The following is a 26,328-nucleotide window of genomic DNA, read 5'->3' on the forward strand; positions in this document are numbered from 1 at the left end:
CAAAGACATTTTCTCTGGTGCTGGTGCAGATTCTTCACTGACGCAACAAAGAGGACAAAAGGGAATTTTATATCCAGAGTGGAATGCAGTACTGGAAGAGGCTACCCATCCATAAGCCACTTGAAGAACTGATGGATGCTTTTATCCAAAGTGCCTTACAGTACCATGACAGCATGCATTTTGCAACTGTGTAGCAAAAAGCTGGGGGTATTGAGACTGTTCTTGTGCTAGCAGCACAGTAGTCAGCTACAAGGTGATGGCGCTGGTAATAGTGACCAAAGGGGAAATAGTGATCAAAGGGGAAAATCTACACTAAGAAACAAGTTAGGTGTTATTTTTAAGATGTAGGAGAGTTCAATCAGTTCACGAACATCACTCTCAAAGCTGCAATAAAGAGAATCAAGATTTGTGACTTTGATATGATGTCGAATGGCATATACTGGAGCTGACACATTAACAGTGAATGATGGGTTGATTTGGAGATTTGGGGTTTGTTTGAACCATGTCATAAAAATTTTGCTTTTTATCATGCTATGGTTAACAGCTCTGAAAGAGAAATTGTACCCCTAGTGACACCCTGCATATTTGCAATTTGCTCAAAGTCAGTCTTCTATTTACTGTCAATATTGCAACTCCAGAAAAGTGCCACTTGATACTACAGATTAGCCTCACTTAATCTTTTTTTAAATCTTTGAGAGCTTTGTTCATTTATACAAATCTGCACTGAACAATTCAAGATCATAGGAATAACAACTAGCTGAGTTGGGTTTTTTTAGGGACTTTTAAGAAACATCTGGGGATCCATGTGATGGAATTACAAGTGTAGTCAGTGTTGGCGAAATTATATTTGTGGTTGGGAGTGCCTCTTCCCTGGTTCCACATTCCCCTTAGCGCTCAGTGTTCAGCTCAACCTGGCCCAGTTTGCTTGTGTAGGGGTGGAGAGGATAGGTGGGTGACAGGATGAGGTGGGGAAGCTGTAAGGGAGAAGGGTGTTGTGATGGCTGCTCCTCATCCCTCCTCAGAGCTCAGTGGTCAGGAGACCTCTGGGTTTGGCTCCATCGTCCGAGGCTGGCTGCTGACCCACAATGCTATGGGACACAGGAGGGAAACATGTACAACAAAGAAATTAAAAGTGCCTCATAGATAGAGATTTGTACCATCCACCTTGCTGGTGAAAGCATTAAAGATACACTTCCATACTGATTAGAAAGTAATGAGCATATTGTTAGTGTCCTGAAAAAACAATCATAACAGCTTGAAAAAATCTGAGAGCTGAATTCCACTGGTTGGTTTTCCCCCTCTGATGCTCATGCATTGTTAGCATTTTAAAAATATACTGTCAGTAAGTTGGTCTAGTTTCAGAATCATGAAACAATTTCTTAACATAGGGGAGCGCTATTTTAGTAAGAAAAAAACCCCAAACTGCAGATAAAGGATATTTACATCCCAATTTAGCATCCCAAGCAAAATACTGGTTGAGTATGAAGCTCTTTTGCAGTGGGATTGTGACTGGTGCAGGTAATCATACACCACATTTTGAGATGGTTTTCAGAGAAGATTAGAAATTTCAATGGGGTGGTGAGGTCACTGGTGGGGCAGTATAAACTCTGCCCTTTTAGTATAAACATGGTTGAGAAACTACAGCACTATTTATCAAAGTTTCAAATCAAAGTAAACGATCTAAGCAAGAGTTTCTTTCTTTTATCCCCATACTGTCACTGGTGATAAGTGTTTGTAATCTGTCCTTTTTTGAAAAGCAATAAAAAAATCTTGATCCCACAAAAACAGATCTAGACATGTATGCCAGCTCTGCTTTTTCCTCTTATAGGTGAAACAGCAACATTAGAATAGTCACATTTCAGTGTTGAAGATAGAGAGGATAGACGATTTCTAACAACATAACCTGAGCAGATATTCTTGCATTTTTATTTGTGCATTTCCCCATTCAACCAGCAGGGCTCAGCGCACTAAAAAGCTTACTTGGAAAAATATGCTTCGACTGCATGCGTTCAAATCCATCCCAGCAAAGGTATATTTACAAAGGATTTTACCTGGTGGCGATGATGTTATGGGTGTGAGCGAGGTGGGGGAGGGCTGGGGTGAGAGCTGCACCCCCATCTGCAGGGAGAAGAGGGGTGACCTTAGCAGGGGGGTCGAGGTCGAGCAGGCCGTTAGTAAAGACACCAGGAGGCTGCATTAGAACGGGACGGGGGACAAGGAAGGAGGTCAGTCGCTACATAGCCTCTACATCAGCCAAGGTGTACAGCAGCTATGTAAGCATCCTCATCTGGAAGTGCCTTTGAGGAAAAAAAAGCCTTGCATCGCCATTGACTCAATTTTCAGGACAGGAGGATACAAATGAAAATATTTAACTGCACATCAAAATCTCCTCAGAAATTTCCACCGAGAGTTTGTGGAGAAAGAGGCAGGCAGACAAGCAGACACAGAGGAACAGCCAGACAGACCGGTAGACAAGCTGAGCAAAAGAAGAGGCAGACAGCTAAAAAGACAGACAGACAGATATTGGTTACTCACAGCAGTAGTAGGAATGATCCAGCGAGGGGTGATGACAGGTTTGGGCTGCTGCACTGGCGGTAGCTGGAACACAACCAGAAAACAACTGTTACGCTCCATCACCCATTAAGACTAAGACAAGCCTTAAAGGGAACCAGGTTAATGAAGCATGAGGTTTTTAGATTGTGGGACCTGCTCTTGTGCTAATACCACATGATTATATATAGACCTACAATGGGAGAATGAGTGAGAATGAGACCATTTCTTGAATGGTTACAGGCTTGCACAGGTTAAATCCTAAGGGTTTAATCCTCCCCAGTGCCCCTGAGCAATGCGCTGAACCCATACCATGCATTGTATGCATTGAGGGTCTAAGGCTGGTGATGCTGGGTAGATTAGGCTATGTAGAATAGGTAGGCTGTTATGTCTTGCTAAAATCTGTTTTTGTGTGTCTTGCTCTTCCTGATGTTTGTCCTATATCATTCTGCTCTATGGTTGATTGTTGATCAGTTAGATCTAGTTAGGCTCATTCTCTGTAAAGTCCTTTGAGACAGGCTGTGATAAAGGGCTGTAGAAATAAACTTGAAACTTGAAACCAGCTGCAGGGGCACTGCAAAATGGCTGACCCTGAACTCTGACCCCTCTAGTGACATCACATAACTTGAACGGATAGAAAGGACACTTCCTAGTGTATCATGGTAATTTCTTTTGGTACACCTAACATGGCTTCCATATAATTTTGTTGCCATATAAATGAACTTCGTTTCATGTGTGGACAGAACATGAGACTCAGAGAGTTAGAATGTTCATCACAACTGCCACTGGAATGTTCATCTAAATGATGCCGCTGCCATGGCAACACATCAGCTTTCTGAGTCTCATGCACCAAATCAACACTGATTTCCATGACAACATTATCAAGCATTCTATGGCAGCCATTGTAAGTGTACCAGCCAAATGACCATTCAGGAGTGTAGATTTGAATGGGAATTACCTTTCTATCAATATAAAGTCTATAGGTGACATACATGTTTCTCAGGAGTTACGCAAAGAAACAAATTCCTAATTACATTACAAAGAGACACAGGAGTGGTCACAACAGGCTTAAAATACAGGGGAATACACGACTGATATATAGACTTGCAACTGGGGAGTGAATAATATTTAGACTTGCCACAGGAGTCGGGTCAGTGAAGTCAATCAGGTTGTCAGACAGTGGGGCAGCAGTCTGCAGGTCCACCTCTTCTGCTTTAACCTGCAGAGTGACACATCCAATCTTTACCACAACAACATATGAACAACAAAGAAACACATCTACATCTAGTTATAGACAACTAATGTAGAAAAATCAGCTATCCACACTTGGTTCAGGATGACATGTGAATGAAAGACAAACAGCCTGTCACACTAGGACAGCGGAGGCCCAGCATAGTGTTTAAGCTTCTTTCATTCATATCAGTACGTTCTGTAATGCATATGATCAGTCACACAAACGACAGCTGGAATTTCTGCATCCAGAAGTAGATCCATTTTATTCATTGCTGCTGCTTTTGGTACAGTCACCCTTCACAAGTCAAGCCCATCTTTATTACTAGGGAATACCTATTGTGTGAGGCGGATCGGTTGGGCATAATAGTCAAGATACTGTATGTGCACATGTACCTGTACCCTTATAATGTGTAATACATGTGCCATAACTTACTGATGTGATGGCAGAAATGTAACAAATGTAGCTAGTGAGATCTGAGTGACACAACAGCAGCATTGAAATCTACTCATGGTAAACACTTTGTAGTACAGACTCCCATGGAAACAAATATAACTCCCCCACTGTCACTAATGTAACAGCAGTACAATGGTTAATAGTCAACAATAGTTAATCTCTACTTTGCATTACCTTTGGTGCCATGCCTTCGCTGGCAGACTCAGAGAGCATCATGGGAGCAGAGGGGACCAGATCTTCAGCAAGCATCTCAACACTGATGAGAGGAACAAGGGAGAAAATTAGTGGAGGAGAGAGAACTCCAGATTTCTGTTCCACTTGGTAAAAACTTCAGAAATATTAATAGGAATACGTTACAAATTCCTGACACTGTTATTACGAAAATAATTTCCCTTTGATAGAGTAGATCTGAGAAAACATTTTACTTGGCATGTTCCTCATGTATTTGCTAATTGACAGTGTTGTACAAATAATTCAAGAGAATCCTCAATAAACCAATTCCTAGGGCAATTTTAGTTCTGCTACCATTTTAATCACGAGTCTCCAGTCTCCATGTAGGAGAAAAACATCCTAAATAATATGAGCATTTGCCACATCCATGAGCCTGGGGCCATACGGCCCTTGTGAATTGCCAAGTCAAGCTTCTATGTATTTGTGTATCATTTTACTGTATACAATTATTGAGCAGGGGCCCCAGCAGTATCCAGGCAGAACTGCAGTCATGTGACTCAACACTGACACACACATGCATTACTCAAACACACCAACAGATGTCAGCAAAGAGCTATGATAAAGAGCAAGAGCCACCTTTGTCTCCAATGGATGATAGTGGGCTGTATCGCATCTATATTTTATGGCCGGTTTGGGCGAATGCAGGCTCATGAAGTTATCTGTATGGTAATTATACAGTTCTGTAACACAGGCCTTGTGTCAGTGATGTTGGTGCTCATAGGCAACTAAAGAAAAAAAAACAGGTGGGTCCTCTAATCTAGGCGTGCCCCAGTTTCTGCAACACCCCCCCTTTCTTTCCCTCTAAACCTACTCACATCATTACTTCTTTTTCCTATCATCCTTCATTTCTTCCTCCCTCACATCTCAATGGTCAAAACAATTCTCTTTCTTCCTACTCTCAGTGCTGTAACAGTTGAAGTAGGTTAGATGAATCTGGTCATTATGTAATGTGTGTTCAAACACTAACACCACTGAAAGTAACACAAAATGTGGGTCTACTGATTTGCAATTGCAACAGAGAGGATGAACCATATTAATTTGATTCATCCTGACTTGGAAATGATGATGGCAGTCATAATTAATCCAAGACAGAACTCCTGTATGACTGAAATTATATTTGAAGAATTTAACAGAGATGAACACCGTTATTTAGTTAAAATGGTAATGACCATATTCACTGAATTCATCGTGAATTTGGACTTATTGTTAGGTAAAAGAGACAAGGAGTGGAGAGGAGGCTCTATTGGAAAATTGAGATATATGTATGTGTGTCTGTGGGTGTGTGTGTGTGTGTGTGTGTGTCCCAGTCCTCCCAGGAGGATTAGGAACCTGCAGGCACCGTCACAGATCCCCTCCTCCGCTAATCTGTTCTCTCTCTTCCTTCTCTCTCTCTCTTACGTTCCCAATAAGCACATACAGAGAGTATAATACGGCACATACACTATATACCATATAATTTAAACGAAAACAAGCACAATCACAGTACAAATTATACACAGAAGAAGTACCTTCTACATGCATACACTCAAAACACACACACACACACACACACACACTGACCTGGCCCCTGCTGATGAGACCAGTGTGGTTGGCTTGAGCAGATCCCAGGAGTCTTGTCTGTCGGGACGACCGCTAACAGACAGAGACGAGTTACTGCCCATACGCCCAGTACGCACCTTCAGCCTGGAAACAGACATACGCACAAACACATACATATAAAATCATGTAAGGGTACATATGGACAAAAGCACCAATGCACCCATAGACACACAAATGCTATATGTTAAATTACAAAAGAAAATGCTTCGGTACATTGAGTTCATTTATTTGTTGCCTCACTGCAGTGTTGAAGCAGTAGTTGGATTATACACTGGACTGAAACAATAACTCTCTGATGAGTCATGTGTGGGCCAAAAACAGAAGTGCATAATTTTCTTTTCATTGTCTGTGTCCTTTTTTCTGAAAATCTGTTGTGTGTAAATGAAAGCTACATGAAATGTGCTACATTTAGTATTGTGTGTGTAAGAAAGATTTTCTGCCAATTTTCAGCAATAAGAGATAGTAGGTAAGTAGCTATGGGGGGAAAAAAAATCTGCAATTTTGTTTGTGCCTATGTAATGTGTATCCCTGGAGCAACAATATAGTCTGATTTGCATAGAAAAGCCATGACTCACAGGACAGGATCAATTCTATTGTATTACACTACAGTTCAAGTCTACCATTGACTTATTAGACTAAATCAGAATTTGAAGGGGATGTAAAGGACAGGGGAGAAAAATTAAAATAAAGAAAAGGGAGAAATTGTCTAAACTCTTAACTATTCTATAACTAGAATGTATTTTCATCAAGGCTTTATTATCAATACCTTCATTTTTAAAAGAGTAATTTTGTCAAAGATTATGACCGATAGCATTTTGGGACTATGATCCTTATAGCCCACTCTGCTCAACACATTTAGTGTGGCTCATTCTCCAAATGTCAAACCTGCTGAAAGCAAGAATACCCATTTACTTTGCCTCAAAAAGGCTGCTTGTCATGCAGAAGAAAAAACTCAGCAATGTCCACGCCTGTCAATCAAACTGTGGAGCCTTGCCTATAGAAATGAGCGGCGGGTGATGTCATGTTTTGAGTTATGCTAATAATCCTCATGACTATTCAAGTAGATAATCAGCTCTAGCAGCAGAGTGAGCTGTGATTGGCTGAGGCAGCGTGTTGACAGTTGGGGTGACTCAGGAAGAAGGAGGAGGGAAGAGGCCCAGTCACATATCAAGACAGTGAAGCGTGGAAGAGGAAGGGCTTTTCTCCATGGGTCCAACATTAGTGTGTGCACATGTGCTTTCTACTGTCTTGTTTTGGGGTTTTTTTCCCCAAAAGGAGCTTTCATCGTTTAATTTCAAAGAGAATTTATATTGTTTAAATGCAGCATGGTGCTAGTAATGCACCTATAGATACTGAGCATAGTTGAATAAATCATGGAAGCCTTAGAAGTGACATTTTCAACATCTATTTTTTATTTTTATTTTTTAATTTAATGTGGAACTCTTTTCTTTTCCATGAACAACTGTTGATTCAGCAAGTGGTAAAATTTTGGGGTAAAGTTGAAGTAACAACAAATTTTTCCGTAATTACAGTTGTGAAATTATAACAGATATTGAAGAATGACTAATTACTTTGTGTGTGTGTGTGTGTGTGTGTGGTCAAACCTGGCAGCAGCCTCCTGCAGGTTACAGTTTTTATCTCCCGCCATGACACCTTGTTCCTCCAAAGACCCCTACACAGAAAGACAGAGAGAGAGACAGAGCAATTGAAAGGGTGAAAACAACACATGGAGAGACAGAGAGCGCTGGTGAAAGAGAAATATGAAGAGGGAATGATCAAATGAAAGAAAGAGATCGATACAGATTTGCATCTCTGTTCCACTTGATAAAACCTCATAACCACGACACTAATTACACATTCCTGAAATAGCTATAAAACCAGATTTAGCAACTAGCATTTGAGAAGTAAATGGTGCTGAAGCTCACACATGGAAGCCCAGAATTATAGGGTAAGTCATATTAAAGGGGTGGGGAGTTTTTTTTTAAATCCAAAAGAGTGAATAGTGAGTTTTAAAGGCCATAAATCTCAGCACCTGGCCAAGTAATTGTTGAGTCATTGGTATTAATCAACAACCCCATCAAACCCCTGCAGATATATTATGGTCATTTTGTGACTGGAAATATCATACTTATTGCACTTTTGTATGTGTATGACAAACTTTACTGGACTTGACCCACAAAAGTGGACAAGACACTAAAAAGAATGAGACAAGCACTCATTCTCATAATTGCCTCGCATCACAAGCAGCACATTTTTACATCAATACAGCAGAAGAATACACATATGATCAATGAAGAGCAGATGCAGCATACAAGAAATCCATAGATCAGTTTACTCCATTTGGTGTCCCCAGCATTCAAAATCCATTCACTCACAACATTAGCACACAAACTATCTGGAAACAGTAATACCATTGAAATCAACAAGGCTGCAATTAGTTCCCTAATGCTCTGTGATAGTTTGCTTGAGAACGAGATTTGAAGAAAATAAAACCTGGTTCACTGGAGCCTTAAAGCAGTTCCAGACATTTTTGTGGCACCAGTTTTATGAGGGGCTTCCAAACCACAATATGGCAATAGTGGCATTCACTATTTACTTTTGACTTTACATTGCCCTCAGGGATATTATCTTAGCCCTTTTCACCAGTCAAATGAAAGGATAAATACTGAAGAGCAATACAATGCAGCACTATCGTATTAACTCTTATGTATCATGACAATATTATATCATGTGTATCATCTTGCTTCTCTCCGCTTCATAGCTATTATTTTTGCAGGTTTGTGGAGTCTGTTGCTCACCTTGAGGGCAGCAGCCTCGGCCTGTGCTTTGAGGATGTTACTCTTCAGATCCTCCGGGGGGCGCAGTGGAGTGATAACTGGACTGCTGCCCACACTGCTGAGGCCACACTTCTCTGTCAGCTTCACCACATCCTCCTGAAGGGGCGGGACAGGACACACACAGACACAAAATCTCAGTTTTCTCTCAGTTTTAGTCAAACCGAGCTAAAGAAATCAATCTGCCTCTACCTAATCGTGGCTAAAAACAAAGTCATGGGTGCCTCTCAGTGAGCTGGGTGAGTCAAAATGCCTAAATCTAGAGGGCAACAGTAGGTTTTCATTAGTTTGAGTGCCAGTCTCACTTAAGTCCTGGGGTAAGATTGATGCATGTTTTATCAAATAAAGCAGAAATAATGTACAAACAAACGGCCATCTACCTGATTGTTCATGGCCATGTTCACATTGATGTTGTTTCTCGGAGGAATAGGGAGAGGATTGCTCTCCAACTCCAGCTGCTTCAGACGAGCTGCCACTTCTGAGGAGACACACACACACACACACACACACACACACGCACGCACACAGATGAACACAAATAGACACATTAACACACACACAAAACCTGTTGTATTCATTCATTTATTCAGAGTGGTCATCATTCTGGATAATTGGATCTAATCATATGTTAATGCCATGATGGATTATTGAGGTGAAGTGTGCACACATACACAAAATATACATAATTAATATTATTACTAAAAGGAAATTCTAAGTGATATGATTAGGTTAAGAAGTATTTCACCTCCTTTCTTCTCTCTCTCTCTCTCTCTCTCTCTCGTCTATAACTCAACCATTAACAACATGAACCATGTAATCAGCTTGGGGGCTTATTAACTACGTGACTTAATGTATGCTTTTTCTTCTCATTAAGTAGGACGGCCGTTGAAAATAATTGCAAAATGTGTGCAGAGGCTGTGTAAACGTGTAAGAAGTTAATGAGCCATGAGTGAGTGTGAGTGGTGGCTGGGAGAACATCCCACTCTTTTGAGGAAATAGGTTTGCAGGATATAATCAACCAAGTTGAGCAAGGAAAGTCTCAGTCTCATGGATTGATGCCATATTGTTGGGGAGATTATTAGGATTAGTGATTTTTTAAAAATAGTTTCTAAAAGTAGATTTCTAGTCATTTCTGCTAGCTTGTTTAGAGTCCTGCAACATCCAAAATGTCCTATATATTTTTTTCATTTCCACACCATGCTCCACCCCCTACTCACATAGAGACACTGTGTGTGTGTGTGTGTGTGGTGTGTTTGCAAGGTTCTCTGGAGCCTCACCAGAGAGAGAGAGCCCGTCTTCCCCGGAGATGCTGGAGGTGGAGTGGGCGCCGCTTGGCCCCGCCTCCTCTGTCGCTGTCACCATGGGAACGACAGGAGTCCTGATGACATCATCGATGCAGGTCTCCAGTAGGTCAGCTACCATGGGCATACTAGAGATAAGAGAAAGAGAGGAGGAGGAGATGAGGGCAGGAAGGAGAGAAGGAAGGGGGAAAGAAGGTATGAAAGAAGGTGGGGTGAGAGAAAGGTTACATTTAAATACAAATAGATAGAAAGGAAAGAGACAGATAATGTACTTCAAGGATTTGTGCACCAGAGTGATTCACAATTATTCAGCTATACAACTCACCTCTGGCCTCCATAGGATGTGAGTGGACTCTGTACAGTTGGCCAAACTGGCCCATGATCATATGATAGCGCCCTACCTTTAGCAGCTGGGAATGCCATTTTAGAATATTATACCAATCCACAATATCAAGATACCACTACATAACATCTGGCTGTTATTAGGCAATAACACAAAATATCTTATTATCAATTTCCTATCAACAAACAAACGAAAATTAAAACGAAACAAAACATGTTTAGGCCAATAGATTTGAATTTATATTTGGATAAATCCATTTCTAAAGGAAAGATCTGTTTGTGGTATCTGACAAGTAAGAATAACCTATATCTGAATTAATAAATTCAAAAAGTTGGCAGGAAGGTAGCCGCTGTCAAAAGTCTGAAAAGAAAGCAAATTCCAATGATCACCACCATCGCTAACGTCAGCCAGTTCTAACGTATATCAAGGTGCTCGAGTGCAATGTTTTGCCAAGTATAGCGATGTAGCCATGAAAGTGTATTAAAAATATGGAGGGTTGTTATCAAGAATACAAAAACAATGGAATCAGTTATCTTCCATTGGGAATGAATGGGAATTGCATGTCCAAAAAAATTAAATCCTGAAAAAAAAAAAAAAAGAAAAAAAAAAATCACAGTCTCGAATATCAAAGATCTTCCCAGAGGTAGAGGCATGTTTCAGCCCGTGGATATAAGTCTTCAGAGGGAGCAATAAGTTGTGTGTGAAAGATACTTTGTCATATTCTCAGTAATAAAAGCAACCCGAAGCAAAACATTTGATACATGGGTTTTGAAAGAAGCTCTTCTATCAACCTTGTGAGGCACTCATACCTCTGTAGCCTGAAGACACGGTGGAAGATGAGACGTATATTACTACATACTGCCTGGAGAGCACAGCACACACACACACACACACACACACACACACACACACACAAGCAGAGGTGTATACACACACAGACATGAGTGTGGAAAGGAAATACAGAGCTTTGCCTGAGGACTCGGATCAAAAACATATAAACGCACACGCATGTAAAGCAACCCATGAAAAGTCTGGTTCCTATCTTAAGCCAATAAGTTAACAGAGAACAATGGATGGACGGTGAGGAGAAATTCAACTCTCATGGGAAGAAAAAAATCAAACACGCATACCAGTGTTATGTCACTTGCCCCCCCAAACACTAAATACTCCCTTAGACACACAAACACACACACACAAAGGAAGGAGCAAGCCAAAAAAAGAGAGCAAAAGGAAAAGGGGGTTTCTGTGTGTCTGGAACCAGACATAAGTCATGTGACAGTAGTGAGATTACAGCGTAGTTATGTACGCACACACCTCTGTAAGATGTTTCGATACAGCTGGTTTCAGTTTCTATCCCTCGTGCCCTGGGCTCACTTGACTAACTAGTGCTGAAAGGGCCAAAGTGTGACAGAAGAAGCCAGCAAAGAAATACTCGGACAAATGTTTTCCTTAACAAGACAAACAAAAAAAACCTACATAAAATCAAAACAAGAAAAGAAAATACAGTATGTAGTTGTTCTGTTTTACATTGGATATCTCCAATGTTTTTTTTAGATCTAGGACTGTAGCATATTTACAAAGCAATACAAAAAAACAACAGACCATGCACAGTGGAGAAACCCAGTAGCTTGTGGCTAACATTTCTCAGTCTGGGAATATCTTTCGTAGCTAAATTTGAATGAGAGCAAATGGAAAGGATACAAAATGGCAGTAAACCCCCTGAACTAGAGCTCAAAACCCTCATGTTACATTGCTGATAGTATTACTTCAGTAACAGTGTGTATACAGTGTGATAAAGTTGCACGGGGGTCTAACACACACAAAGAAAGCTGTATAAGACTGGAGGCTCTTTGTGCTGGGCGTAAGCCTGTCTTTATTCTCCTCAAAGATTTAAACACATATGCAGTTTGGATAGATATACATCCTTTGGTCACAGTTATGTTGTAAACATTTAACTAATTAACAACAATAATAATAATATAAAATCATCTTCATTGGTTGAGCTGTGCAAGTAGCAGTTGTGCAGTGATGTAGCTGAGGGTATAAGCAGGCATACAGTGTACACCCACTTCTTTCTCTACACACCTATCAGCCAAATGCAAAGTAAGCCAAAACTTATTTTGCATTGGATGGTTGGATCATAGCATACCAACGCCCTCAACTGTCTCTAAACCACTGCAGCTGTGTCAAAAAAAGAAACAGATGCAGTGTACTAGAAAATAGATAAAGATAAATTAAGGGAATACATTTAGATCATTGAACTTTCATTATTTTTCCATTCATTCCAGATTTAGCTTAGAACATTTTTAACAGTGCAACAGATCCATGAAATGTAGCAAAACAGATAATCATATAATTTTCTGATACAAAATCATTGGGTGGAATTCATTCAAACTAAATGAATACAACAATAGTTTGAAAACAGATGATAAAACTTTTTGTATAAGAGAATAAAAGTAGGGGGCAGAAGTGGGCTTAGCCAAATCCTCCTGGAAAATATGTGACCTATTGTTTCTTCGCAGAGTCGAGGTGAATTCCTAAGCCTCACGTTGATACCATCTCACTCCAGTCATACAGTCAGTTTCACCATGTGAGGGGAGGAGGGAAGGAAGGGAGAGAAACAGACAGAGAAGCAGGCTGGCAGGGCAGAGGGAAGGGGGGAGGGGGGGGGGGGGGTAGTTTCACTGAGAGAGGGAGACGGAGGGAGGGGAGGAGAGGAGAGAGAAGGGAAGAGAGTGAGAAAGCAACTGAGATTCGGACACACTGAAGGAAAGGTGGAGGGAAAGAGGCAGGAGATGCAGAGCTGGACTGAGAAAAGGCTGAGAGGAAAAGCGCAGTATCACTTACAGAGAGCGTGATGACAGGCTTGGTGCAGTGTCAGTCTGTGAGTGAATATATGTGGAGCGGATTGCATGGAGGGCTGCTTCAGGCAAGGTGTCTGCATTCGGTGCAAGTGTGTGTCCATCCATGTGGTACAGTCACTGCCACAAGTCCCAGAACTTTTTTTTGCTCTAGCTACTGAGTCACTGCTGAGCCAGATTCCAGTTTATTGGTGTTCTGTCCGATGCAAGTGAGTCCGACAGGTGAGACAGCTGTGAGCTCCTGCGGGGTGTCCGACTCCTAATGGGGAGCTTTGACGAGACGTGAGCAGGGGGGGGAGCAGGAGAGGAGAGGAGACCTGACAAGGATGAGGAGGACAAGTGAGAAGTGATGAAGAGGAGAGGAACGTTGAGAGACGGGGGATGAGAGACAGTGGAGGTAAACAAAGAGGGGGGAGAGGAGGAGGAAGGGAAGCAATGAATGAAAAGAGCCGTGAGCAGAGGGAGATTGAATGTGAATGAGTGGGATCAGAGGAGGGAGGAGAAACTGAGGAAGAGAAATTACTTGTTTAACATGGGAATGGAGGAATATAGGGCAGTGAAGGAGGAAGAGGCGGCGACAGAGGAGAGTTTGAGGTGGCAGAGAGCTAATAACATGATGGTGAAAGAGAAGAAGAGCTTAAATCTTATAAGTGTGATTTATCGCGTCTGCCCCCCCCCCAAGAGCTACCTGTGGCTCCAACTGCTGCGAGTCTACTGAATGAAAACTCCTGAAAATCTGTTGGAAGTGCAACATGTTTGCTACAGTTGAAATGTTTTTAAGTCTCATCACCCCATGTACCGAGTGCAAAAAACAGCTCTCAGCTGTATTGGGCTTTTCTACAGTCTTGTCGGGCGAAGGCCAACTCCATTTTACTTTGTAATTACAGAGGATTAAGAGCACTATCCATTTATTTGAAACTACAGCCTGGCAAGAAAAATCATGCCAAAGACAATCACAAAAAAATTATTTTAGTGGACATGAAGTGACATGAATAAATAAATAAGCCCTGGGTAGCTGTGTTCGGCCCTGCAGAGGCAAGCAGGCTACTGAATAAGCCATGTAGCCTACAGTACGCTGCCTGCTACACTGTACACACACACGCACTTAAGTGTGCTGTGACAAGTGTTGTGACATGAACACTTGACTTAAGCGAAGTGGAACAGGATCTCCCCGGAGCATCTGTGACCTGCCTTTGCACCCCTATAGACTGATGTCTTATGGCTCATGTCAAATTGTTTAAATACTTGAGCCGGAAGGTTTTACTCATGTTGACAGCTTTACTAGCTGTGTGTGGAAAGGAGAGGAGGTGGCTAGGGAGCATACATTTTCCCCAGTGCCATTGCTAAAACAGCAAACATCTTGATCAACTTTTACTAGGTGGATGATCAGTAGATAAATGGCCTTTATCTCTTAGATGTTTACCCTATAGCCAACAGTGGTGTTGAAGTTAATATCTTCTTAACAAAATAAATAAAAAAGGATCGTCCCCCATGGCATTCATGGTATGTACTCTCAGTTATGATAATGTATGATTTGTAGAGTAGCTCACAGAAGCGAAAGAGAGGCAGGGGTCAGAGAGAGGGCAACAGACACAGATACAGTACTAGATGACAGCTGAAACAGGGACAGAGATAAGATGTGCTGTAGCCAGAGGACAGCATGAAGCCAGATTAGCATCAATAAAGAAGAAAACCAGAAAAAACAGTACATGGCTATAATAATAAACATGGTGTTTTAAGACATTTCAGAATTCTTGTATTATTCCTATGATGTTAGTTCAATCAGTATTTGTTAACATTCGGTTTAGGGTGGATTTCTACACCGATTTGAATTGTTTTGGTGAATAGTTTGGAGTCAAAGTATTTTCTATACACTTTGGATCATAATTGTTAGCATGAATGCATCATTACGTCACATTACATTTATATGTGTGTGTGCAATAGCCTGTGGGATATGTGTTTAGTACTGTTCTGTTTCTTGGTTAGTAGAGAAAGAAAAAATGAGAGATATGGAGAGAGAGGGAGATAGAAAAGACATTGATCACATTATCAGGACAGAGGAAGGTTGAGGCACTCACACATGCAAAATCAAGGGGTTGGAAGACAGGAAGGGAGAGAGAAGTGGGAGGAGGAAAGGGGGAGCATTACCTATAGCCCTGTTCATCCCAACTTTAACACTGGTCTACTAACTGGTCTACCATTGTTAATGATTTACGAGTCAACGTTTTCAGAAACCAGCTGCATTATTTTAATCCAAATCTATACACCTGTCTTATATACATATACTGTGGCAAAAAAAAAAAACATAACTTGTGACTGAAAACCAATTATTCAGCAATGTCTCCTCCAAAGCACACTCCTCACTTCCTCTGAATTACGCCGATCGTAAACTGTTGCCATGGCTTGATAGCATACACAAGAACTCAGAGGTATTCTAACTGTAAACAATCAGCTTGTGCTGATAAAACACATAGGAACTCAGAGCATCTTATCAATGTTGGTAAAATATATTTGTGCTATATAGCCTTTAAGATACATATATTTTTTTTACTTATTAAATAAGTATTTGCAGCCTCTAGGATTTTCCCTATAATTAATCAAGTGAGAGAGTCTGAAAGGGAGGATACAGAGAATTATTTGGGTCACAGGTCATCACTCTATGCATTAGTGGCCATGCGTCACCATCCTGTTTTTAGGGGTAATGAGCAAAAAAGTTTAAAAGCCCCTGCTCCACAGCACTGACGGGCAATCCTCTTATTACAACTGACCATCAATGGGCTTTCCTGTACACAGATTCAGCCTGTAAACTGTAAATCTAAACCAGCTTTTTCCCAGAAGCCCAAGAAGTCTGGACTGGAAACAAGAATAGCTACTTTATGCTGGACAGAGAGAGAGAGAGAGAGAGAGAGAGAGAGAGAGAGAGAGAGAGAGAGAGAGAGAGAGAGAGAGAGAGAGAGAGAGAGAGAGAGAGAGAGAGAGAGAGAAGAGAGAGAGAGAGAGAGAGAGAGAGAGAGAGAGAGAGAGAGAGAGAAGGGGGTGTGGTTAGGTAAGAGTTTGATTCAAAGAAGTGTAAGTGGTTCACGGTAGGCGAGGCATGAATAAACCCAAACACCAAAATACACCAAAGTCACACCAGAGAACAGATCCAAAGCTGCAACACACTTTGATCATCAGGTCATTTCCAGATTCATGACATCAATTCCAAGATCCCAACAAGACCTACGAAATCATGACGTCATTTCCTGCGCTGATTAGGTTGGCACCACATGCTGATCAGTAAGCAGACAGACAGCGAATCACAATTCCACCGCAAGAGACGACCACGATCATAAAGCCCGCCCACTGTGCAGGAGTTGATTGGTTAAAGCGAGAGCTACGGCAAGGCTGATTGGGTGATCGTACGTACCTGGCCTGCCTCCAGACAAGGCCTGTTTTCCTCAGTACATCACAATACTGGAACACACAGGACACATAACAGGTTTATAATAAAGGAAGGTGCATACACATTCACTCATTAACTCACACACAGGCATGTAACTACACATGAAAATACACACATAGGTATATAAAGCCACACAACTGGTTTGGGAAGAACCCATTATAATATTAGAGGACACAGATTTCAAGCGTAGGATGAAGGACCAGGACATAAACACAGTTCAAATCCCCTCTGCACAAGCAGGTATGGAAACACAAAAACATATGAAACCACACACTTTCATAAACTTGCTCACACACACGATTACACAACTTGCTCGGAGGCAGCAAAGTTTTCTTTTTAATATCTGAGGAAGTTGAAGAGAGACCCCCCCTCCACTGCCTTGTAATCCATGAGGGATTGAGAGAGGAGAGAAGAGGGGAGGAGAGGAGGAAGAGATGAACTCTGAGAGAGAAACGGAACAGAAACAATAAAAAGGTAAAGTAGGTGGTACTGAAGAGAAGTGAGCTGACTACTAAGATTGTTTTTGTATCAACCCAATAGCAGGAGAATTCTGTACAGCAGTGTGTGTGTTCAGTAATTCACTGTCTGCTTCCCATCTCTCTGTTGTCCGTCTATTATCTGTCTATCTGCTCGCCTGTGTGTCCATCTGCTATCTGTCTATCTGTAGTGCATCTGTCTGCCAGTCTGTCCATCTCTCATCTATCAATCTACTACCTGTCTGTCTGTTTATACTTATCTGTTTGTCAGACATGTTATCGCATCATGGGAAAATGCCAGCTGCATAAGACAGTCCTCTGGTACACACTGCACGTTATTAACACACACTTTCCACCACCAGGCCATCATGTTGCCAAGAACATTCTCCTGGTTCTCCAGGTATACATGCAAGTATTTATAACACACACACACACACACACACACACACACACAGCAGGAATATATAAACACACACATACAAAAGCCAAGCATACAAGCCAACAAGTGCAATACGCAATCACACACAGACACACAAACACAGAAACATACACTCTCTCCTTCCCTCCCTCCTTCCTCCCCTAGTAACAGCAAGGCGGGTCAGTGGATAAGCCATGTTAAGCCACTCTTACGGCATTAGACCATGAAAAACACATCTATCTATCCAGCCACTTCCTTCAGGACTGCACAGGGATCAGCTGCCCAGCTCCAATGTTTGTTAACCTGGTGGTGTTTCCCTCATAAACACTGAGCAGTGATAAGCTGCCACTGGCAGAGAAAATGTGACATTAAAACATCAATCAAAATTGAGCTAAAAAAAACAAAACAACTCAAAAAACACAAATCTGTATAGGGTCAATGGAACTGACATAGAACCAGGCTGAAAACTAAAATCACCCAGCCACCCACCTCCTCTTTTCTGCTCCTGGACTCCTGGGCAGAGCCTCAATTTCCATTGGTCCACAAGCAGCGACAGGGACCTGGCTGACCACAGGCAGGCCTGACCAGGCGCCTCTACTGAAAGGGATCTGAAGGCGGAGAGATAGAGGGAAGTAAGAGAAAGAAATAGAGCCAACAAGTTAGAGAGTAGAGATGGTGGGGGGAGAGAGATGGGGAGATGGAGAGAGGGTAAATTGAGAAGATGGAGGGATGAAAGAAACAAAAAATAATATAAAAAAAATATATATAAAAAATATAAATAAAAAAATATAAAAATAAAATAAAATAAAAATAAATAAATAAAACCAAATTAAAAAGCTTATATCATTACAGTTTAGTATCAATGCATGACAGTGGTGTGAAAGTGGTGTGATGTCCTCACCTGTTTAGTATGCATTACTCAAATGTTTCCCCAGTCTTTTACCAACTCAACGTGTGGGAAATTTTGAGGATTTCTATGCCAAAACATCCATTTACTCATAATCTAGCCTGTAGGCTGCTCCTTACTTAATGCTTGGTATCAGTTATGGGTTCAAACCCTGCCTTGGCCCGTTAAACTCATCTATTCTGTTTCCCTGTATAATGAAAGAGGGATTAGAAAAATCTAGCCTCTGAGCAGGACGTTTGCTCCTCACCTTGGTGTCTTTGCTAGAGCTGACTCCGTTGTTTTGTGAACTGCCTGAGGAAAGAACCCTGAGCAGGGAGAGAAATTACGTTTTTTATTAAATTGACAAACAGGGAAACAGTGAAAATAATTCTCAATAACGTCTACAATGTTTTTCTGTAAACAGTTGATAGGCTTTCACAGTGCCATGCAAAATGCTAATCACAATTAGGTAACAAATAATGGATTGAAAAGAATGAAAAAGAAACTAAAATCAAAAGGCAGATGCACACTCCATATTTGCCTAGATTGCCTAGATTTCTATCAGGCTGTAGGAAACATTTTGAAGATCTGGGTGAAGACTCTTGTCATAGTCTCCAAAAAGCCTCTCTCAGAGCACACCGATCTTTCAAATTTGGCTGGGCTGGAAACTTGGCTGCTCAATTATGCCATGGAATCTTATAGTGCATCTATCCTTAAAGCCGTGATACATGAGCAACATTTTGAGACAATGTAGACAGCATGAATTGCGGCATGCGTTGTGCCTGCATTTATGACTATACTTTTCCCATTATGCTCTTGTTCTTCAAGGTCAAGATTCAATACTTTATTGCAATTTCACCAAGAGCTGATTGGAATTTGGTGCAGTGCCACTCATTAAAAACAGACAAGCAAGGCAATATCACAAATACCACACTCAACAGTGAAAAAATACACAAAGTAATACAATTTTAAAAACTAGAACAGGTTATCCATGTTTATTCCAATTTGCAAATCCCCATCCTTCTTTAAGGCAACATCGCTACATTCTCCACTGCTTCAAAACACTGCCAACGTTTCATGGCCTTAAGGGATCGAAGGCCCCCTGCGTTGTCATGGTGTAAGTCTGCCCAATCAGATTTGATGAAAAATCATGGGAATGATCCCATTTATCTTCTGAATGCTTTGACTCAACTGGTCCCATGAAAGCTTAAAGCTACGACTGACATCACCGTCTTTAGCCCACACATAACCCCGGTAACAAAAGGCTGCCTCAGTAACAAGATTATAGTCGAGCCTTACGGTGAAACTGAATGAGTGTTAAGAGACTGTGTGTGAGTCACAACACACTTTATGTACAACTATGTAAAGGCCAAGTAAAGTGACCAACTCCTATCCCTCTCTTACCATGACAATGACATTGTTCTCTGATGACAGCCTACTAACATATGCAAATTGGTAAACAGAGAAAATGATTAGTGACTGATTACTGTCATTTACATTTTAATTTGTTGATTTTGTTTGTTGACTTTGCTTTGGCAATAAGTACTTTTGTATTTCATGCCGATAAAGCACCTTGAATTGAAATGAAAATGAGTGATATCCCCTTTAAGGAGCTTCACTACAATCTCACACTGCAGAAAGTATAGATAATGTCATTAAATCAGTCACTGACACAATCACATTGTGTTCAGATATCAGTGTACTTACTCCTGGGGTTTGAATGGTCCTGTAAAAACACAAAAAGAGAACAGACAGTGAGCATCATGTCCAGATGAGTACTAAAACACTATACTAAGTATAAACATGAAAAGATCTGACATTTCTGTGTATGTGTGTGTTTCTGAGCCTGCATACATGTATGTGCATGTGTTTCAAAAAAGGCATAGATGTGTATGAGCATTTCTGAGCATACATATCATGAGCATATGTTTGTAATGTGTAAGACATTTGTATCTCTGCATGCAAAGGTAATGTGTCTTTGTGTGTATGCACAAAGTATCACCATTTACTGCGTGTGCCTGTGTCTGAATGTGTGTTTGTGCCTGTGTAGAGGTGTGTGTGTGAAGTGTTACTGTTTATTGCGTATGCACTGTGTATTGCTGTGTACTGTGCATGTCTGTGTGTGTGTGTGTGTGTGTTTGTGTAGGCGTGCTGCTCTCACCTCTGCCCTGCATGGTTCTTCTGGAGTAACGTCGACTGGGCCTCCTCTCGAAGGAAGCTGACCGCCGCGCTTTATTAGCCTTGGTCGTCTGATACTCTGTCTTCCCACTGGTCACACACACACACACACACACACACACACACACACACTTGTGTTACACTTGCAAGGACATTATGTGGTCTTTCATTCATAGCCTTAATGATAATCCTCACCAATACTTGCCTAACCAAAAAGTATAAAACAGACCTTTCATTAATAGGTAATCAGTGACCAGCCGATCACCGTTTCAACTGCCTGACTGTGTCACTTGACAGTAACTGAATACAGGTTTTTTATTTATTTTAACAGAGAACAGGCCCATCTATTCTTTAAGTGGCCTTGCTGATTTTAATTTCAGAATTGCTGGGAGCACAGCGCAGAGAGAGACTTGAACAGCACTTTGACAGTTTTTGATAACTGTATTCATGTGCTATTTTCAACTGCTAATAAACAGCTTGACAGCTTACATACTGTATATTCATTTCTGATGTGTTTTGACTTTCATAATGATTACAAGCAGTTTAATGTATTCAACAGAATGCAGAGCCTATTCTGCACCAATTAAAACTCTTTTTTCATACGCTACTGGTGGCAAAAGATGAGTAAGCACCCAAGTCATCAAGCACACACCAACATGTAATAACTATGTTTGGATACACAATATTATTTACTTAGACATGGTTAGGCCGGCAATTTCATGCAGCCATAAAAACTGTTGAACACAGTTCTATATTCAAATGTTATGATTACTTGATGAAGGGCCGTTGTTAGTAGAAAGGGTATAATACATAATTTCAATCATCGATTGGATCAGTGATCGGCGGATCAGTTACAGAATCGATAATCAGAATCAGTCCTAAAAAACCTGCCCAGAGCATCCCTACTTTTATTCTATGTGCTGAAAAAAATGACAACAATGCTCACTGACAACAATCCAGAAAATTCCATTCGATCCTTTAATATTATTCTATATGTTCAGGCCTGTATATGTCTAGCTAAGACGAGATCAACAGGCACAGGAACGACCCCTGTTGAACTCTGTGTCCATCCAAGCGATAACCTCTTATTAACAACAAACCCTGCAACCCCAGTGTTAAACCAACATTACAGAGGGAGAGAGAGGCTGCCAGTGCTTATCCAACTGGGTAATGTTTAAACATACACAGAAGGGAACGAGCTGGCTGCTGCAGTATGTTTAACATGTGCCTGTCCAGTGTAGCGTCTGAGCTTGATTTTAGTTTGTGTGTATTACAGAACAAGTTTACTGTGTGTACGTTTGCATGCATTTGTGTGTACGCACACATGTGTTTCTCTATGTACAGAAAATTATATGTCTAAGTCAGACTAGTTGTGTACATACACTGTAACTTGCGTGTTTGGCAAAAGTAACCCTTCGGCTTTCCACACAAATCCGTCTGTTACCTGTATCTGAAGCGTGATCCCATACGTATGAAGCTGGAGCGAGTTGAGTTCTTCTGCACCGGCCCTCTCAGCCTAAAGAAAGCATGGTGTTCAACAGCACACTTCCAGAGGTGCTTACAGGCCTTGGGGTGGTCCATCCTGAAGACAAAGGTATGCTCCTGCTCTTTGCCCTGTGAAAGGTTGGGGTGGGACGGGATTTGGGAGGTGCGGTGGAGAGGGAGGCAGAGAGTTATGACAATATGGTCTCAGTGGAGAATGTTCAGTATAACATGCCATTTGGTGTATGTTACCACCATGAGTGCAAGTACTTTTAACAGTGGGAATGGAACGCCTAACCCTGTCACTGGTGTTAGTGCCACGCTCAGCCCATTGAGCTACACATGACCAAATTCAACACAACCTTAGAGGCGTCTGAAACTAGTTAAGACCTAGTCAACGTCTTTTCAGCAAACCAAAGCTCATATTCTAGCTCCTAAGCGTGGAGGTGGAGGGATATGTGAGTGTGCAGGTGCAGGCTCATTAATCTGGATTCCCATGGCGGGTCTGGATGAAAGCCTGCCAAGTGTCCCAATCAGTTACAACACTACTGGCTGACTGGAGCCGCTCCAACGGCGCAGTCTCACTCTTTCCACGGTTCTTTGCTTTTTTTCCCCTCTTTCTTTTCATTTGTTTTTCTTCCCTTTTTCCACACATGTACAGAGACACACACATGCTCTACCAAAACACCGACACAGACTTGAACACACACGTTGTGCATTGCTGGATAGCTGACATTCCAAGTGGTCACCTGTCACCGCAAGTGAGCAGCAGTCCGTTGCTTCTTGAATGGGGTTTTAAAAAACTGAACTTGACAATGGTATCACTCTCTCTGTAGTAAAGTAAGAAAGTGAGGAACTGAGACAGACTCGTTGCTTGGACACACAACATAAGTTGTTATGTTGTAGGCATAATAAAGCACCCTATAGACAGACAAACAGGATTTTGTACAGCTCTCCTACATACATGCAACAATTATGAATGGAAGGAACCAGTGACAAGCCTCGCTGCCAAATCTCACTCTTTTGATCTCTCCATCTCTGAGGTCCTTGTGTGTGTGTATGTGTGTGTGTGTGTGTGTGTGTGTGTGTGTGTGTGTTGTAAACGGAGCGTCAGAATCCAGACATGTACAGTGGATTCCTGTGGTCCGTGTGGAGGAGAGTAGCAAATATTCCGGTTCATGTCAGAGGTGGGAGGCGAGAGCTGTGTGTGTGTGTGTGTGTTCGCATGTGCGTGTAGGAGAGCTGTGCATACCAGAAATGCCAGAGGGAGCTGGCTACTTTATTAACTCAGCCTTAACCTCACACACAGACCTCCGGGATGGACACAAACAGCCACACAGCCATACACACACACAAATACACCAGAGATGTGATCGCAACACAGAAAAGCAGAGCAACATTAAGCAATATAATAAATGACTGGGTGAACAGTGTACAGAGTATTAAAAAACAATGAAAAATATTGAAAAACAACATACCTGGGACACACAAAGACATACATTTGCATGACGTACAAACATACAAGCACAAAGGATGAGACACATACACTTCGACACACACACACACACACACACACACCCACACACACACAGACACACACACACACTCTAGCCTTTGGGTGCAATACTGTTACCAGTCTTGTTTCATTTGGAAACAAAGCCCTTTTCTTAGGACTAGGGCCTTACTAAACTATGAAAGTATGCAGGGAGAAACAGCCACAGAACTGATGCCAATTCATCTGTGCTATGACAAAAACAAACTAGAAACAAACCATGTATTATTTTGCATCGTTTCGTACTTTTAAGATAACTCCTAACGACAACATTCACCATAGACAGAGAGATTGTAATGATGGTATTTGGTGACACCTGATGGTATTTGGTGACACCACAGAGACACAAACAGCACATCATTATATACAACGCTGTACTTTAACAAAAAAGATCTAAGACCAAAGAACTAACAGGACCTGAACATGATCTAAACTTCATGACTGATCTGCGCCAGAACAGGCAGAGTATTCATTTCCTAACACTTCTATCATCACTTGCAAAGATATAAATCCCTTAGCTCATAGATGGCAGTCGAGAAGTCAGGGATAACACTGCATGTGATTTTTCACTGCAGTAGAACATTTTCACTTTTTAGCATGCACAACTCCAATAAAAGTTCAGAAGCATTCCACCTCCACCTCAACATTAGCTGTCCTGGAAATCTGCTGTCAACAGCGGTATTGAGGATATTTCTCCACTACATGTGCACAAAAATGTTACGTTCTACCCACATGAATTCACCTTAAGATTAACCTCTCACTAGTCCGACAGAGATAGATTATGGTATGGTTCTACTATTTACATAACCGTTATGTAAAACATACAATATGCCTTGTATTTTTTTCCCTAGCATAGTGAATACGTTCTGAAAGAGTCCAAACAGCTCTTTTAGATTTATCCACCTACCTAAACTTGCGTAAAAATCATCCCAGTGGTTATATCACAAACCATAATTAATTGCAGTAACAGAGTAATACACTTAGATTTGGTGATAGGGTTTGAAACAGGAATAAAGCATGGTGAGTGCATGTATTATAATTATTAGGAATGTAGAGATTATGGAGATTAGGTCATGATTAGACTATAATCAAGCATGAGATTTCATCCATGTGCTGCCTTTACAAAACACTGCATGTGTGCGTGTGTGTTTACCTGATCGTCATCCTCCACTACCACAAGAGTCAGCTTGCTCTTTTTGAAGTCCAGACGTGTGATCTTGGGCCTGGAATAGAAATGGGGGATGCAAATTAAAAAAACATACACATACAGTACATCCAAAACACACACAGGAATGCAGGATAAGAGTTCAAAGGAGCTGCCTTACAAAAATGGTTTAATGAAGACATAAGATGCAAGGAATCACGCACAGCCAAACTAAACCTAGATGCTGGACAGAAGGACAGTCAATTATTGCAAGATAGACACCAGAGATTGCTTCAGACATGAAGAAGTCTGAAGAAGATCTTACACTCGAAACGTTACATGGGGTGGTAATTAAACACCTTTGGAGCAATCTCTAGTGTACGGACTCTATCTTGCAATTAATGAAGACATAACCAAACATACCAGAAGAAGAGTCCTATCTTGGTTTCTCCTTCAAACACCAGAACTCCAGTGGGGGTCAGACCCAGACTGTACTCATTACCATCTCTGGCCTGGAGGGGGGAGAGGGGGAGAGAGAGAAAGAGAAGAAAAAAGAGAGAGACAGCATTGTGATCCTGTCACATATTTATATTTTTCAGTAAATCCAGGTGTGTGTGTGTATTCTTGCTTTGATCATGTGCTTATCCACTGTCTGTGTATCTGTGTATTTGTATGTCTGCATAGAGTGTGTGTGTGTCTGTATGTGTGTGTGTGTGTGTGTGTTACCTTGACCATGTGCATGTCCACCCCGTACATCTCCAGCCACTTGGCCTTGTTCAGGTAGTTAATCTCAGCCTGGGCCGGCATCTGACCTCTGGAGGAAGGGAGGGAAGGAGGGGGACAAACAGCAAGAGAGGGGAGAAAAAAAGGTTACTAGGTTACCTACTGGCAGATTTATCACCCAAATCAACCTCTTGGGTTATCATATATCCACTGAACAAGACAAGACAGTTTCCATCTGGGCAGTAAGCAATATAAGTTTGTTTAGTTTAGAGCAGTACAAGACCCAGGCTTTCCACTCTTCCCCGGAAAGCTTCACCCATTTAAGGATTAAACATCGCCTGATATTTGCATTAAAATGTCAACCGTAATAAAACAATGAAAATTAAAGAGCAGGTTCACAAACTTAACAAGAAAGCTCTAGATGAAGAAATGACAAATATATGTAAGAGAGAAGGGTAGTATATTAATTAATTTAACTTGGAGTAGGAGTGCTGATCTGAGACCAGTCTCCTGCCTCCTAAATCAACGTGAAGTTTTTATGGTCATGTGAGATGACCAATGATCCTAGATCAGTGGTTCCATCATGAGAAGCTTTTTGGAGGCCAGTCTATAGCCAATGAG

General features: G+C 41.4%; 1 protein-coding gene across 1 annotated transcript in view; it reads right to left on the reverse strand.

Moving 5' to 3' along the window:
- Positions 1-980: 980 nt before the first annotated feature.
- The window catches only part of epb41l5 (erythrocyte membrane protein band 4.1 like 5), a 44,507-nt gene continuing 19,159 nt past the window's right edge, over positions 981-26,328 (reverse strand). The window contains exons 9-26 of the mRNA XM_071533026.1: positions 25,711-25,798; positions 25,408-25,496; positions 24,994-25,063; positions 22,251-22,420; positions 20,790-20,896; positions 20,336-20,354; positions 18,897-18,954; positions 18,232-18,350; positions 10,179-10,330; positions 9,282-9,379; positions 8,866-9,000; positions 7,672-7,739; positions 6,029-6,151; positions 4,412-4,493; positions 3,689-3,769; positions 2,536-2,598; positions 2,052-2,191; positions 981-1,088 (exon numbers count right to left, since the gene is read on the reverse strand). Of these exons, the coding sequence (XP_071389127.1) occupies positions 1,019-1,088; positions 2,052-2,191; positions 2,536-2,598; positions 3,689-3,769; positions 4,412-4,493; positions 6,029-6,151; positions 7,672-7,739; positions 8,866-9,000; positions 9,282-9,379; positions 10,179-10,330; positions 18,232-18,350; positions 18,897-18,954; positions 20,336-20,354; positions 20,790-20,896; positions 22,251-22,420; positions 24,994-25,063; positions 25,408-25,496; positions 25,711-25,798 (1,732 nt within the window). The 3' untranslated portion in view covers positions 981-1,018. The remainder of the gene's footprint in view (positions 1,089-2,051; positions 2,192-2,535; positions 2,599-3,688; positions 3,770-4,411; positions 4,494-6,028; positions 6,152-7,671; positions 7,740-8,865; positions 9,001-9,281; positions 9,380-10,178; positions 10,331-18,231; positions 18,351-18,896; positions 18,955-20,335; positions 20,355-20,789; positions 20,897-22,250; positions 22,421-24,993; positions 25,064-25,407; positions 25,497-25,710; positions 25,799-26,328) is intronic.

The sequence above is a fragment of the Centroberyx affinis genome, unplaced genomic scaffold (genome assembly GCF_046629955.1).
Source record: "Centroberyx affinis isolate AG114_WGS23_722 - 3 ecotype Tasmania unplaced genomic scaffold, CSIRO-AGI_Caff_v1 ptg002308l_1, whole genome shotgun sequence".
In the NCBI taxonomy this organism is placed as follows: Eukaryota; Metazoa; Chordata; class Actinopteri; order Beryciformes; family Berycidae; genus Centroberyx; species Centroberyx affinis.